This window comes from Procambarus clarkii, chromosome 35 (genome assembly GCF_040958095.1).
Source record: "Procambarus clarkii isolate CNS0578487 chromosome 35, FALCON_Pclarkii_2.0, whole genome shotgun sequence".
NCBI classification, from domain to species: Eukaryota; Metazoa; Arthropoda; class Malacostraca; order Decapoda; family Cambaridae; genus Procambarus; species Procambarus clarkii.
In genome coordinates, this window is record NC_091184.1 from 27,210,738 (window position 1) to 27,225,953 (window position 15,216).

Genomic DNA, 15,216 nt, shown 5'->3' on the forward strand with positions numbered 1-15,216 from the left:
TGTTCACCCAGCAGTGAATGGGTACCTGGTTGTTAAACGATTCGGCGGGGTCGTATTCCGGGGAAATTAGGGTTAAGGACCTTGCCCGAAACGCTACGCGTAATAGTGGCTTTACAAGAATGTAAAAACTCTTGTATCTTGGCATTTACTGCTTCTACGGGTAGGCGGCTACAGTATACATAATTTTTATTATGCAGTTTTAAAACTGAGGATTTTATGTGGATCCGTTATTAAAATGCAATCAAATAAGAACCTGTATTTCCAGTACAATAAATAACAACACTGGACCTGGGTTGGTATTGGATTACCATCTTGAGGTTATCTTGAGATGATTTCGGGGCTTTAGTGTCCCCGCGGCCCGGTCCTCGACCAGGCCTCCACCCCCAGGAAGCAGCCCGTGACAGCTGACTAACTCCCAGGTACCTATTTACTGCTAGGTAACAGGGGCATTCAGGGTGAAAGAAACTTTTGCCCATTTGTTTCTGCCTCGTGCGGGAATCGAACCCGCGCCACAGAATTACGAGTCCTGCGCGCTATCCACCAGGCTACGAGGCCCCCTACCATGGAACCATGGACCATGGAACAAAATCCTGCATGGAACCAACCGACTCTGGCTCATAAACTGTAGGTCGTTGGAGAGAAATCCCCCATATTTTGTTTATATTATTAAAAGTAAATCCAACTATGCTTCTTTTTCAATAATCATTTACCTACTTGAAGTTATCCTCCATGAGGGGCTTATTTTTTCTTAGCTTTGTTTCCTATTCTTTATTTGTGGCATCAGATCCTGAAGCAGCCAGAACAACAGATCAGTGATGGTGTTGTAGTAATGAACGAGATCTTGGTTGGCTGCATCTCTGTGGCCGCGTTTCCTGCCATCTCTGGTCACACCCTCACCACCATCTTCTGGTTCTACCTCACCCTCGCGCTAATCATCACGTACGAAAATATATTAGCTTTTGTGTTCATTTTGTCATTACTCAAAGCAGGTATTTGATCAGCTTTTCATGTCATTAGCATATTGTGAAAGATATATTTCCAATTTATCTCACTGATGCTTGTACAAATCTCATTCATGGCTTATCTTGATCCAACCTTACCTGGAGAAATAAACAAACTAAAGGAGTACTGTATATTTGTGTCTGTACATATAGATCAATATTTAGCTACATCAAAAATCTTGTTTTTTCTCGATGTGAACTCATTTGTGACAATGACCAGTGTCTTTAGCCCTCTGAGATACAATGACACTTGCAACGGATTCTAGCTAAACAAGCCACATTTGTAGGACTGAGAACAGGAGATGCTTCTTCACCCACAGGGTGAAGAAGCCATGGAACCGGCTACCCGCCGAAGCCGTAAATGCCAAAACACTTAACATTTAAGATAAAGCTAGGAAAGATCATAAAGGCAAATGGGTGGGGGGAGGGGACATTTGACAAGCCGCAAGCTTCCTGGGGGGTAGAAATAGCCTAAGCTACTCTATCCCTTTGAGATGTATTTATTGCTTATCTCAATAAACATATTTGAACTTGAACTTGCAAGCTTCCTATCCTTATCGAGGCCACTAGTGTTAATGGCTCTCGGGTAAACTCAGGATGTACAAAGGGCATCCATCGGAAGTCCTTTAAGTAGCTGGTTACAGTTTCCAAAAAATGTGAGGAAGTGTGTAAGGCAGGATTTATTTTTAACACCATATTGTTTCGATTTTACAAGACTGTTTACTGAAAGATTCCCCCTCCCTGGCCTCGTAGCCTGGTGGATAGCGCGCAGGACTCGTAATTCTGTGGCGCGGGTTCGATTCCCGCACGAGGCAGAAACAAATGGGCAATGTTTCTTTCACCCTGAATGCCCCTGTTACCTAGCAGTAAATAGGTACCTGGGAGTTAGTCAGCTGTCACGGGCTGCTTCCTGGGGGTGGAGGCCTGGTCGAGGACCGGGCCGCGGGGACACTAAAGCCCCGAAATCATCTCAAGATAACCTTAAGATTCTCTCCGTGAGCTTGCAGATGTGTAATGTCGAGCTAATTGGATGATAGTTTTCCGCTGAGCCTTTTCCGTATTTTTTGAACATAGGGGTAACATTTCATATTTTCAATCAAGGGGGGACTATCCCTTACCTTCCGCTTCATCCGTCATGTCCGCGGCCTGAAGAGACTGTAAAATTTGTCGCCTGAGGAGATTGTAGGGTCTATGGCATGAAGAGACTATAGGGACCCCATCCCTTCGCTATTTCCCGGTATCGGGCAGCCGGGGCGCATCCAATCCCACGATCGTCGTCGCCCCTAAATCAACACAACAACTATCCCTTGGTCTAGAGATCTTGTGAAAAATAATTTCAGCGGTAGGCATAGTTCTTATGCTAGTTCTATATTTATTTTAAAATTGTCATGATCTGCACATAAGGAACATTAATAATAGTAATCACTGTACTCATAATTTCAGAGCCTATATAGACAAAGGATTGAATTCCCTCATGGCGCCCTCAAAACTGCCAGCTCTCTCCATTCCATTCAATATTGCTGCTGTGGTAATGTTACTGAGCATGCGCAGTGCAGCGGGTCTGACGGGGACTAGGCTCCCGGACCTGCCCTCAAACACTCCTCCTCTCCTCGCAAGTATCAACTCTACAGAGGAGATTCAGTGGCTTAAAGTGAGTTAATTTGTCATGTTAATGCATTTTAATATGATGATTTTCCTTGCAGAATCATTTTGATATGTTGACCAGACCACACACTAGAAATTGAAGGGACGACGACGTTTCGGTCCGTCCTGGACCATTCTCAAGTCAATTGTGGATTGAATCGACTTGAGAATGGTCCAGGACGGACCGAAACATCGTCGTCCCTTCAATTTCTAGTGTGTGGTCTGGTCAACATACTTCAGCCACGTTATTGTGACTCATCGCCTGCATTTTGATATGCATGGCTAAATCGTGAAAACGCTGGACTTTTTGCCTGAATTTACTTGAGGGCCACTAACACTCTAGTGGCCTCGACGAGGACAGGAAGCCGGTGCCTTGTCCAAGATCCCCCCCATTTGACAAGCCAACCTTTTTATCAACTAATACTAATTTTAGTGCCTAGTTGTGTGTAGGCGATAAAGCCAGTTTGTTATTGAAAAACACACAATGCAAGCAAATTGGCAATTATTACATTTATTCTAATGTGTGTAAACCATTTTTTTCGGCCAGGACGAGTTTATATTATAATGATAATTACTTGTAGGTAAATTTTGGTAGTACAACTTTGATTGTATTTTGATATTTTATATGAATAATTTACTAAGAATTATGTGATATTCAGCAGTGAAATCGAACAGAACCCGAAATTTTTCTATGCAAAATCTAAAAACAGTCTCCGTGGTGTAGTGGTAAGACACTCGCCTGGCGTTCCGCGAGCGCTATGTCATGGGTTCGTATCCTGGCCGGGAAGGATTTACTGGGCGCAATTCCTTAACTGTAGCCTCTGTTTAACTCAACAGTAAAATGTGTACTTGGATGAAAAAACGATTCTTCGCGGCAGGGGATCGTATTCCAGGGACCATAGGATTAAGGACTTGCCCGAAACGCTACGCGTACTAGTGGCTCTACAAGAATGTAACAACTCTTGTATAAATTAGTGAAATACCGAGGATACAATACGACTCTTGAACACACTGAAGATCGGTAATCCAACAACCCGTCCTGTTAAAAATAACGTCACTTTTGGCCCGTATGCGCCGCTATGGCCAAATTTGGACGTAATTTGAAATGACATCGACTCACAAAAGTGACGTTCTGTTCCGTTTTCTATTTGAGTCGTCCGGCGTACGCGCAGAGGTTATAAGAGGACACTTTAAATTAACGTTTTTCATAACGTTTTGAAACTTTATGAGAATTTCCTGCCCACCTAACCTATCAGAGGACCCTTAACTTACTGTTGTTGAAAAAAAATCCCAAATTTATTTTCATTTATTTTTCATTTTCTAATTACGTCCAAATTCGGCCATACGGGCAAACGGCCAAAAGCGACGTTCTTTTTAAGAGGACAGGTTGCAAACGAATTTTTCATGAATGTGACACCATCATCGAATATATATCAGATGGACATTGAAATAACCATAGATAGTATACTTATGCTCTCCGACATAACCATAGATAGTATACTTATGCTCTCCGACATAACCATAGATAGTATACTTATGCTCTCCGACATAACCATAGATAGTATACTTATGCTCTCCGACATAACCATAGATAGTATACTTATGCTCTCCGACATAACCATAGATAGTATACTTATGCTCTCCGACCAAGAACTCTGCACTCAACAACAGTTTGAGAAAACACTTCAGGCCCTAAATATCGTTTAGAATTTAGGCTGGAAACTGGTGCACGCAAAACTGAGGAAATCTCACCACTCCATAAAGGATGAAGTAGACGCAAAACATTCCTTGCACACTGATCGCACTAATATCACACGCAATAAAAAAATATTTGAAAAGAGTGCTAAGAAGCAAGATCACAAAACACGTGGAGTCACAAAGTAAAAGCCACCATGAAAAGGTGTCTCCAGGTATTGCATTTACTCCAATACGTTTCCTCATTCTCATATTGACATAGACAGGGACATACACTAGGGGACATGAACTAGGGGACGCAGGTGGAAATTGAGTGCCCAAATGAGCCATAGAAACGTTAGAAAGAATTTTTCAGTGTCAGAGTAGTAGACAAATGGAATGCATTAGGAAGTGATGTGGTGGAGGCTGACTCCATACACAGCTTCAAGTGTAGATATGATAGAGCCCAATAGGCTCAGGAACCTGTACACCTGTTGATACCCCAGGGTAGTGTTCTGAGTACTACTCTTTTTCTAGTTGCCCTCAATGGTCTTCTTTCCTCTCTTCCTTCTGGCGTCTTCTCTGCTCTCTACGTTGATCTTACCCTTTGCTGTCGGGGTGATGATTCGCCTCTTCTTCAACGGCGGTTTCAACTTGCGATTGATGCCGTGTCGTCTTGGGCCACCGATCATGGCTTCTCTGCGTCTAAGACTTGTGTTATGACTTTTACTCGGAAGCATGTCGTTCTTCGTCCCTCTTTGTTGCTTTATGGTCATCCCCTTGTGTACAGGGATTCCGCGAAGCTTTTGGGGTTAGTCTTTGACACTCGTTTGTCTTGGTCAGCCCATGTCTCTTACCTCCGTGTTGAATGCTCTAAGGCCCTTAACCTACTTAAGGTTTTGTCCCATACTTCTTGGGGAGCGGATAGGCGCACGCTCCTCTATTTGCATTCCTCTCTCGTCCTGTCTAAACTCGATTATGGTTGCCCTGCATACTCTTCTGCTTCTCCTCCTACTCTTCGCCATCTTGATGCTTTGCACCATACTGGGTTGCGTCTCAGCTCTGGTGCCTTTCGTTTGACTTCCGCCCTCAGTTTGTATGTTGACACTGGCTTTCTCTCTCTTCAGGACCGCCGTGATCGCTACTGTCTTCGCTATCTTGCGCGGTCCTTCCAACATCCTTCGTCTCGCCTCTGTCGTGCATTGACTTTTCCTCCTCCTGTAGCTCCTGTTCCTCTTCATCGTCTCCCACTTTCTGTCCGGTTATCTCGCTTACAGGATTCTCTTTCTGTTCATATTTCTAATGTTTCTCCTCGTATTGTTCCTTACCTCCGTGGAGAGTCCCCCTTCCCAAGTTTTGTACGTCCTTGACTTGTATTCCTAAAGCCTTTACCCCTCCTACAATTGTGAAAAGCCTCTTCCTTGAGCACTTTTCTTCGCACTCTCACTCTATTTCCATCTTCACCGATGGGTCTAAGTCTGCGGACGGTGTGGGCTACTCTGTTGTTTTTCCTGACCGTACTTACATGTGTCGCCTCCCTTCAGAGGCTAGCGTCTTTACGGCAGAACTTTATGCTATTCTCTGTGCTCTTCGTCTCTTGCTTTCTCATTCTCATTCCTCCTTTGTGGTTGTAGTTGACTCTCGTAGTGCCCTCATGGCTCTAGGGTACTATAATCCTGTCCATCCGGTGGTCATCGAGATTCAACATTGGCTGTTTCTTATTTCTAGTAAATTTAAATCAGTAGAGTTTTGCTGGGTTCCCAGCCATATTGGTGCTTCTTTAAATGAGCGTGCGGACGCTGCCGCTAAGGAAGCTATCCGTTCTTGTCGCATCTCCCGTAAGGTATTCCTTATTCCGACTTTTATACTTTTATCCTGTTATTCATTCCTCCATTCTTACCCGTTGGCAGGGTTGTTGGTCCTCTGTGGTTGGTAACAAGCTGCGTACTCTCAAACGTAGTGTGTCCCCGTGGCCTTCCTCCTGCCACCATAACCGGCGGTGGGAAACTGCTTTGGCACGGCTGCGGGTTGGTCATACTCGCTTAACCCACGGTCACTTAATAGAGCGCCGCCCTGCTCCTTATTGTCCGAATTGCATTGTCCCTCTTACGGTCGTACATATCCTTGTTGAATGTCCTGACTTCCAGGACGAGCGTGTCTTGCTTTCCGACCATCCCCCGCGGTCGCTTGTCCCTCGATAGACTTCTAGGTGAATCGGATACTTTTGATATCGTTCGCCTTATGCGTTTTTGTTCTCCTATTGGCATTCTTGGTGATATTTAGCGCCCTCTGATTATTTCGCACTTTGATGGTGCTACATAGCCTTCCCGGTTTGGTGCCTTCTTTTGATAATTACCTTACCTTGTACACCTGTTGATTGACGGTTGAGAGGCGGGACCAAAGAGCCAGAGCTTAACCCCCGCAAGCACAATTAGGTACGTACATTATAGTACCGTATCATCCTTTGCAGATGATAGTAGGATTTTTATGAGAGTAGACAATACAGAGGCCACAGGAAACCTCTAAACTGATGTAAATGAGGTCTTTCAATAGGGCACAGAACACAATGTGCTTAATTCTCGCAAATTTAATAAGTCAATATTGACTTATTAAATATGTGCATAGGTGACATACTTAACATAATAGATACCCTTAAAAAGATTCATAGAAAACACCGACCTTACCTAACCTTGTTAGTATCTTAAGATAAGCATCTTATAGCTTCGTAATTACAATTATTACCTAACCTATAATAGGTATAGGTTAAGTAATAATTGTAATTACGAAGCAATAAGATGCTTATCTTAAGATACTAACAAGGTTAGGTAAGGTCGGTGTTTTCTATGAATCTTTTTAAGGGTATCTATTATGTTTAGTATATCACCTATGCACGTAGTTAATAAGTCAATATTGACTTTACGAATTTGCGAGAACGGGTTGGCTTAATGAAGACCAGAGCCAACCTCGGGGTAAACATGGTGGCCTCCAGTAACTCGTAATCCACTTACGGGCTATTCATGCCCGTGCCACCTCTTGGGTGGCTTAATCTTTATCAATCAATCAACTCGTAATGGTACTGACGCCTTTCATGTCGGGAATTCCTTTATTAAATATTAAATTTAAAATCCCTTAACAAATATAACCACACATTTGCTACATAACTATTGATAATTGGGATTATTAATTAACTTTAATTTGTAATTTATAAATTCATTTTTACGTTGATTATGAGGTCTTCCCACAGCCTAACTACCTCACATTCAACACCCTATATACTCAAAAAATGGACAAATCTTATGTTTCACGACCAAAGATCACATTCACTCAAAATCTACCACTTACGGGCTATTCATGCCCGTGCCCACCTCACGGGTGACTCAATCTTCATCAATCAATCAATCGATCAGATCATATGTCATGGGGACAGAATACCTAAGTTGTGAAACGGAAACGGAAAAAACAAATATGTTTTTATTAAGGCCTGTCGGCCGTCTATCACTCCATCATAGGAGGACGTAATGTATGGGGGGTTTGATATGGTGGTTGTTCTGAACAAGGATGTGCAACCGTTAGGCAACTATGTGGGAGTTTTGTGAGGCAAAGTGGTACGTGGGACCCCCAAGGTGTGGTTACCAGCACCCTCCAGCACCCTCCACCCACCCTCCAGCACCCTCCACCCACCCTCCAGCCACCCTCCACCCACCCTCCACCCCCCTCCAGCACCCTCCACCCACCCTCCACCCACCCTCCAGCACCCTCTACCCACCCTCCAGCACCCTCCACACATCCTCCAGCACCCTCCACCCACCCTCCACCCACCCTCCAGCACCCTCCACCCACCCTCCAGCACCCTCCACCCCCCTCCAGCACCCTCCACCCCCCCTCCAGCACCCTCCACCCCCCTCCAGCACCCTCCACCCACCCTCCAGCACCCTCCACCCACCCTCCAGCACCCTCCACCCACCCTCCACACATCCTCCACCCACCTTCCAGCACCCTCCACCCACCCTCCACACATCCTCCACCCACCCTCCACCCCCCCCCCCTCCAGCACCCTCCACCCCCCCCTCCAGCACCCTCCACCCACCCTCCAGCACCCTCCACCCACCCTCCACACATCCTCCACCCCCCCTCCACCCCCCCCCCCTCCAGCACCCTCCACCCCCCCCCTCCAGCACCCTCCACCCACCCTCCAGCACCCTCCACCCACCCTCCAGCACCCTCCACCCACCCTCCAGCACCCTCCACTCACCCTCCAGCACCCTCCACTCACCCTCTAGCACCCTCCACCCCCCTCCAGCACCCTCCAGCACCCTCCACCCACCCTCCAGCACCCTCCACACCCCCCTCCAGCACCCTCCACCCACCCTCCAGCACCCTCCACCCCCCTCCAGCACCCTCCACCCACCCTCCACCCACCCTCCAGCACCCTCCACCCACCCTCCACCCACCCTCCAGCACCCTCCACCCACCCTCCACCCACCCTCCACCCACCCTCCAGCACCCTCCACCCACCCACCACCACCCTCCACCCCCCCCCCTCCAGCACCCTCCACCCACCCTCCAGCACCCCCCACCCCCCCTCCACCCACTTGGTAGTAGGTGCGAAGGTTTATAATAAATTAGAAGTTGTGGCAAAATTCTAATAAATAAGAAGTCTAATTAGTGTTATTAACCTAACCTAACCTAACCTAACCTAACCTAACCTAACCTAACCTAACCTAACCTATTGAGTATTAATTTCAATCTCTGCGCTCTTATTTAACAGAGACATTTAACAGAACACCTATGATTCCATGAGTCTTATAGTTCATCCCTGAGCCCATTATATGCATGTATAACTCTTTCCACTACCGCCCACAGGATGGGTATGGGGTGCATAATAAATTAACTAAACTAACTTCATTCCACAATCGTCTCGTAGTGTGGAGATAACAGCAAATTTTAGAAACAGTATTGCGTCAAGTGAAGTCAAGCAGTCTCCGTGGTGTAGTGGTAAGACACTCGCCTGGCGTTCCGCGAGCGCTATGTCATGGGTTCGTATCCTGGCCGGGGAGGATTTACTGGGCGCAATTCCTTAACTGTAGCCTCTGTTTAACGCAACAGTAAAATGTGTACTTGGATGAAAAAACGATTCTTCGCGGCAGGGGATCGTATTCCAGGGACCATAGGATTAAGGACTTGCCCGAAACGCTACGCGTACTAGTGGCTCTACAAGAATGTAACAACTCTTGTATATATCTCAAAAAAAAAAAAAAAAAAAAATACTGTGTGTGCAGTTCTACAATTGTAACAGAGGTCAAGTCCTCGTGAAATTTTGATTAAATTTAAAGTTATTTATTAGTGCTTAAATGTGGCAATTATTTACTTCATTTAAACAGAGAACGAATCGTCATAAGAAACTAATTTTTTATTTAAGGTTAAATTCTATTAACATAAGATGTCGGGATATTATGTCCAACAGGTGGACATGTCTGCAAATATTTTTTTTCCTTTTCCTTTTAATTCTAGGACAATATAGTAATAGCATTTTATGCACAGCATTATTCCTAGAATAGTTTACTGCTAGTTACTAGTAGAGGCATTATAGATAGATCCTTGTTCACTGGATCTATCAGATATCTATCAGATATACAGATAGATAGTTCACTGCCCTCACATGGGATAAACTTGCAATATACTACCAGCAAATAGGTCGTAAAGCTTACATTAGTGCCAGTAAATAGGTCGTAAAGCTTACATTAGTGCCAGTAAATGGTTCATAAAGCTTACATTAGTGCCAGTAAATGGTTCATAAAGCTTACATTAGTTCCAGTAAATGGTTCATAAAGCTTACATTAGTGCCTGTAAATGGTTCATAAAGCTTACATTAGTGCCTGTAAATGGTTCATAAAGCTTACATTAGTGACTGTAAATGGTTCATAAAGCTTACATTAGTTCCAGTAAATGGTTCATAAAGCTTACATTAGTTCCAGTAAATGGTTCATAAAGCTTACATTAGTTCCAGTAAATGGTTCATAAAGCTTACATTAGTTCCAGTAAATGGTTCATAAAGCTTACATTAGTTCCAGTAAATGGTTCATAAAGCTTACATTAGTTCCAGTAAATGGTTCATAAAGCTTACATTAGTTCCAGTAAATGGTTCATAAAGCTTACATTAGTGCCAGTAAATGGTTCATAAAGCTTACATTAGTGCCAGTAAATGGTTCATAAAGCTTACATTAGTTCCAGTAAATGGTTCATAAAGCTTACATTAGTTCCAGTAAATGGTTCATAAAGCTTACATTAGTGCCAGTAAATGGTTCATAAAGCTTACATTAGTGCCAGTAAATGGTTCATAAAGCTTACATTAGTGCCAGTAAATGGTTCATAAAGCTTACGTTCCATTATAAGTAAATAATTCATAACGTTTGGGATGAGTATCAAACAATTTTTTCTAACGTTTACAATACAATACCATTCCATGGCTCATAATGTTTGTGATACAATACCATTCCATGGCTCATAATGTTTGTGATACAATACCATTCCATGGCTCATAATGTTTGTGATACAATACCATTCCATGGCTCATAATGTTTGTGATACAATACCATTCCATGGCTCATAATGTTTGTGATACAATACCATTCCATAGCTCATAATGTTTGCGATACAATACCATTCCATAGCTCATAATGTTTGTGATACAATACCATTCCATGGCTCAATGTTTGTGATACAATACCATTCCATAGCTCATAATGTTTGTGATACAATACCATTCCATAGCTCATAATGTTTGTGATACAGTACCATTCCATGGCTCAATGTTTGTGATACAATACCATTCCATGGCTCATAATGTTTGTGATACAATACCATTCCATGGCTCATAATGTTTGTGATACAATACCATTCCATGGCTCATAATGTTTGTGATACAATACCATTCCATGGCTCATAATGTTTGTGATACAATACCATTCCATGGCTCATAATGTTTGTGATACAATACCATTCCATAGCTCATAATGTTTGTGATACAATACCATTCCATAGCTCATAATGTTTGTGATACAATACCATTCCATGGCTCATAATGTTTGTGATACAATACCATTCCATAGCTCATAATGTTTGTGATACAGTACCATTCCATGTCTCAATGTTTGTGATACAATACCATTCCATGGCTCATAATGTTTGTGATACAATACCATTCCATAGCTCATAACGTTTGTGATACAATACCATTCCATAGCTCATAATGTTTGTGATACAATACCATTCCATGGCTCAATGTTTGTGATACAATACCATTCCATAGCTCATAATGTTTGTGATACAATACCATTCCATAGCTCATAATGTTTGTGATACAATACCATTCCATAGCTCATAATGTTTGTGATACAATACCATTCCATGGCTCATAATGTTTGTGATACAATACCATTCCATAGCTCATAATGTTTGTGATACAATACCATTCCATAGCTCATAATGTTTGTGATACAGTACCATTCCATGTCTCAATGTTTGTGATACAATACCATTCCATGGCTCATAATGTTTGTGATACAATACCATTCCATAGCTCATAACGTTTGTGATACAATACCATTCCATAGCTCATAATGTTTGTGATACAATACCATTCCATGGCTCAATGTTTGTGATACAATACCATTCCATAGCTCATAATGTTTGTGATACAATACCATTCCATAGCTCATAATGTTTGTGATACAATACCATTCCATAGCTCATAATGTTTGTGATACAATACCATTCCATAGCTCATAATGTTTGTGATACAATACCATTCCATATCTCATAATGTTTGTGATACAATACCATTCCATAGCTCATAATGTTTGTGATACAATACCATTCCATAGCTCATAATGTTTGTGATACAATACCATTCCATAGCTCATAATGTTTGTGATACAATACCATTCCATGGCTCATATTGTTTGTGATACAATACCATTCCATGGCTCAATGTTTGTGATACAATACCATTCCATGGCTCATAATGTTTGTGATACAATACCATTCCATGGCTCAATGTTTGTGATACAATACCATTCCATGGCTCATAATGTTTGTGATACAATACCATTCCATAGCTCATAATGTTTGTGATACAATACCATTCCATAGCTCATAATGTTTGTGATACAATACCATTCCATGGCTCAATGTTTGTGATACAATACCATTCCATAGCTCATAATGTTTGTGATACAATACCATTCCATAGCTCATAATGTTTGTGATACAATACCATTCCATGGCTCATAATGTTTGTGATACAATACCATTCCATGGCTCATAATGTTTGTGATACAATACCATTCCATGGCTCATAATGTTTGTGATACAATACCATTCCATAGCTCATAATGTTTGTGATACAATACCATTCCATAGCTCATAATGTTTGTGATACAATACCATTCCATGGCTCATATTGTTTGTGATACAATACCATTCCATGTCTCAATGTTTGTGATACAATACCATTCCATGGCTCATAATGTTTGTGATACAATACCATTCCATAGCTCATAATGTTTGTGATACAATACCATTCCATAGCTCATATTGTTTGTGATACAATACCATTCCATGGCTCATATTGTTTGTGATACAATACCATTCCATGGCTCAATGTTTGTGATACAATACCATTCCATGGCTCATAATGTTTGTGATACAGTACCATTCCATGGCTCATAATGTTTGTGATACAATACCATTCCATGGCTCATAATGTTTGTGATACAATACCATTCCATAGCTCATATTGTTTGTGATACAATACCATTCCATGGCTCATATTGTTTGTGATACAATACCATTCCATGGCTCATAATGTTTGTGATACAATACCATTCCATGGCTCATAATGTTTGTGATACAGTACCATTCCATAGCTCATAATGTTTGTGATACAATACCATTCCATGGCTCATAATGTTTGTGATACAATACCATTCCATAGCTCAATGTTTGTGATACAATACCATTCCATAGCTCATAATGTTTGTGATACAATACCATTCCATGGCTCATAATGTTTGTGATACAATACCATTCCATAGCTCATAATGTTTGTGATACAATACCATTCCATAGCTCATAATGTTTGTGATACAATACCATTCCATAGCTCATAATGTTTGTGATACAGTACCATTCCATAGCTCATAATGTTTGTGATACAATACCATTCCGTGGCTCATAATGTTTGTGATACAATACCATTCCATGGCTCAATGTTTGTGATACAATACCATTCCATGGCTCATAATGTTTGTGATACAATACCATTCCATAGCTCATAATGTTTGTGATACAATACCATTCCATAGCTCATAATGTTTGTGATACAATACCATTCCATGGCTCATAATGTTTGTGATACAATACCATTCCATAGCTCATAATGTTTGTGATACAATACCATTCCATGGCTCATAATGTTTGTGATACAATACCATTCCATGGCTCAATGTTTAAGCTTCAGCATGCCTCATAAGTGTCACAAGCAACACATTATGAGTCTTGTGCACCATGACGTAGATACACCTACATTCACCTACACACAGGTGGAAGCCGAGTACCCAAATGAGCCACAGGGACGTTAGAAAGAACTTTTTCAGTGTCAGTATAGTTAGTAAATAGAATGCATTAGGAAGTTATCTGGTGAAGGCTGACTCCATACACAGTTTCAAATGTAGATATGATAGAGCCCAGTAGGCTCAGGAATCTGTACACCAGTAGATTGACAGTTGAGAGGCGGGACCAAAGAGCCAGAGCTCAACCCCCGCAAGCACAGGTAGGTGAGTACACCTCTCCCTGCATACTTACCTGAGGACCATAGATATGTTTTATTTTTTTTAATTTGGGTTTGCTATTCCCTGTAATTATATTTAAAATGAAAAAGAGACCAGAAGTGCATGTATTGACGAGGCATTTTTCTCATTTACTAATTAAACACACTATTGTTTATTTCAGGTGATGGAAGGAACCTTATTGGCAGCTGGGCAAATCTACGGTGTGGGATCCATCGACTCTTCCATTCTCATATACCTCGGTTTTCTACTGTTCTCTCCATTATTTACAATATTTATGTTCATGGGGAGTATCATCGGCACTGTTATCGGTAGGTTTGTGATCTATTGTTAGTACTGTATATAATAATAATAATAATAATAATTTTTATTTAGGCAAAGGTACATACATAAAGAGATTTTACAAAGTTTGTTGGCTTTATAGATAAGAGCTAGTACATACAATGCCTAAAGCCACTATTACGCAAAGCGTTTCAGGCAGGATTACGCAAAGCGTTTCGGGCAGGTTTCGGGATAAGTTTCAATATTATAAAACACATGACTTCTCAACAAAAATGATTACTGTGAGGAGTTTGAATAGGACAAGTGACGCTACACAATGTCCGTTTCATCAGTAAACATGTTGATGATCGGGGCCCATGACGGCGCAGCCCGTCCTCTTACCAATTACATCAATTTTCGCTCGTATGCGTTACGGCCAAAAATAGCCGTATTGGAATTTTCAAAAAATGGAAATTAATTTTCCAAATGAAATGGACCCAAAGCAGCAAGTTTTGGGTCCTCTGGTAGGTTCGGAGAGCGGGGAATTCTCCTAATTTTTAAAACGTCATGAAAACCGTTATGCCCTCTCGCCCTTTCTCTCTCTCTCTCTCTCTCTCTCTCTCTCTCTCTCTCTCTCTCTCTCTCTCTCTCTCTCTCTCTCTCTCTCTCTCTCTCTCTGTGTCTCTGTCTCTGTCTCTGTCTCTGTCTCTCTCTCTCTCTCTCTCTCTCTCTCTCTCTCTCTCTCTCTCTCTCTCTCTCTCTCTCTCTCTCTCTCTCTCTCTCTCTCT

The 15,216-nt window shown here is 42.1% G+C and overlaps 1 protein-coding gene across 4 annotated transcripts in view; it reads left to right on the plus strand.

Moving 5' to 3' along the window:
- LOC123768513 (urea transporter 1) overlaps positions 1–15,216 on the plus strand; it is an 81,238-nt gene that overhangs the window by 58,450 nt on the left and 7,572 nt on the right. For all 4 annotated transcript variants that reach the window (XM_045759151.2, XM_069336198.1, XM_069336200.1 and 1 more), the window contains 3 exons: positions 785–939; positions 2,445–2,652; positions 14,331–14,478. In XM_045759151.2, coding sequence (XP_045615107.1) covers positions 785–939; positions 2,445–2,652; positions 14,331–14,478 — 511 coding nt within the window. The remainder of the gene's footprint in view (positions 1–784; positions 940–2,444; positions 2,653–14,330; positions 14,479–15,216) is intronic.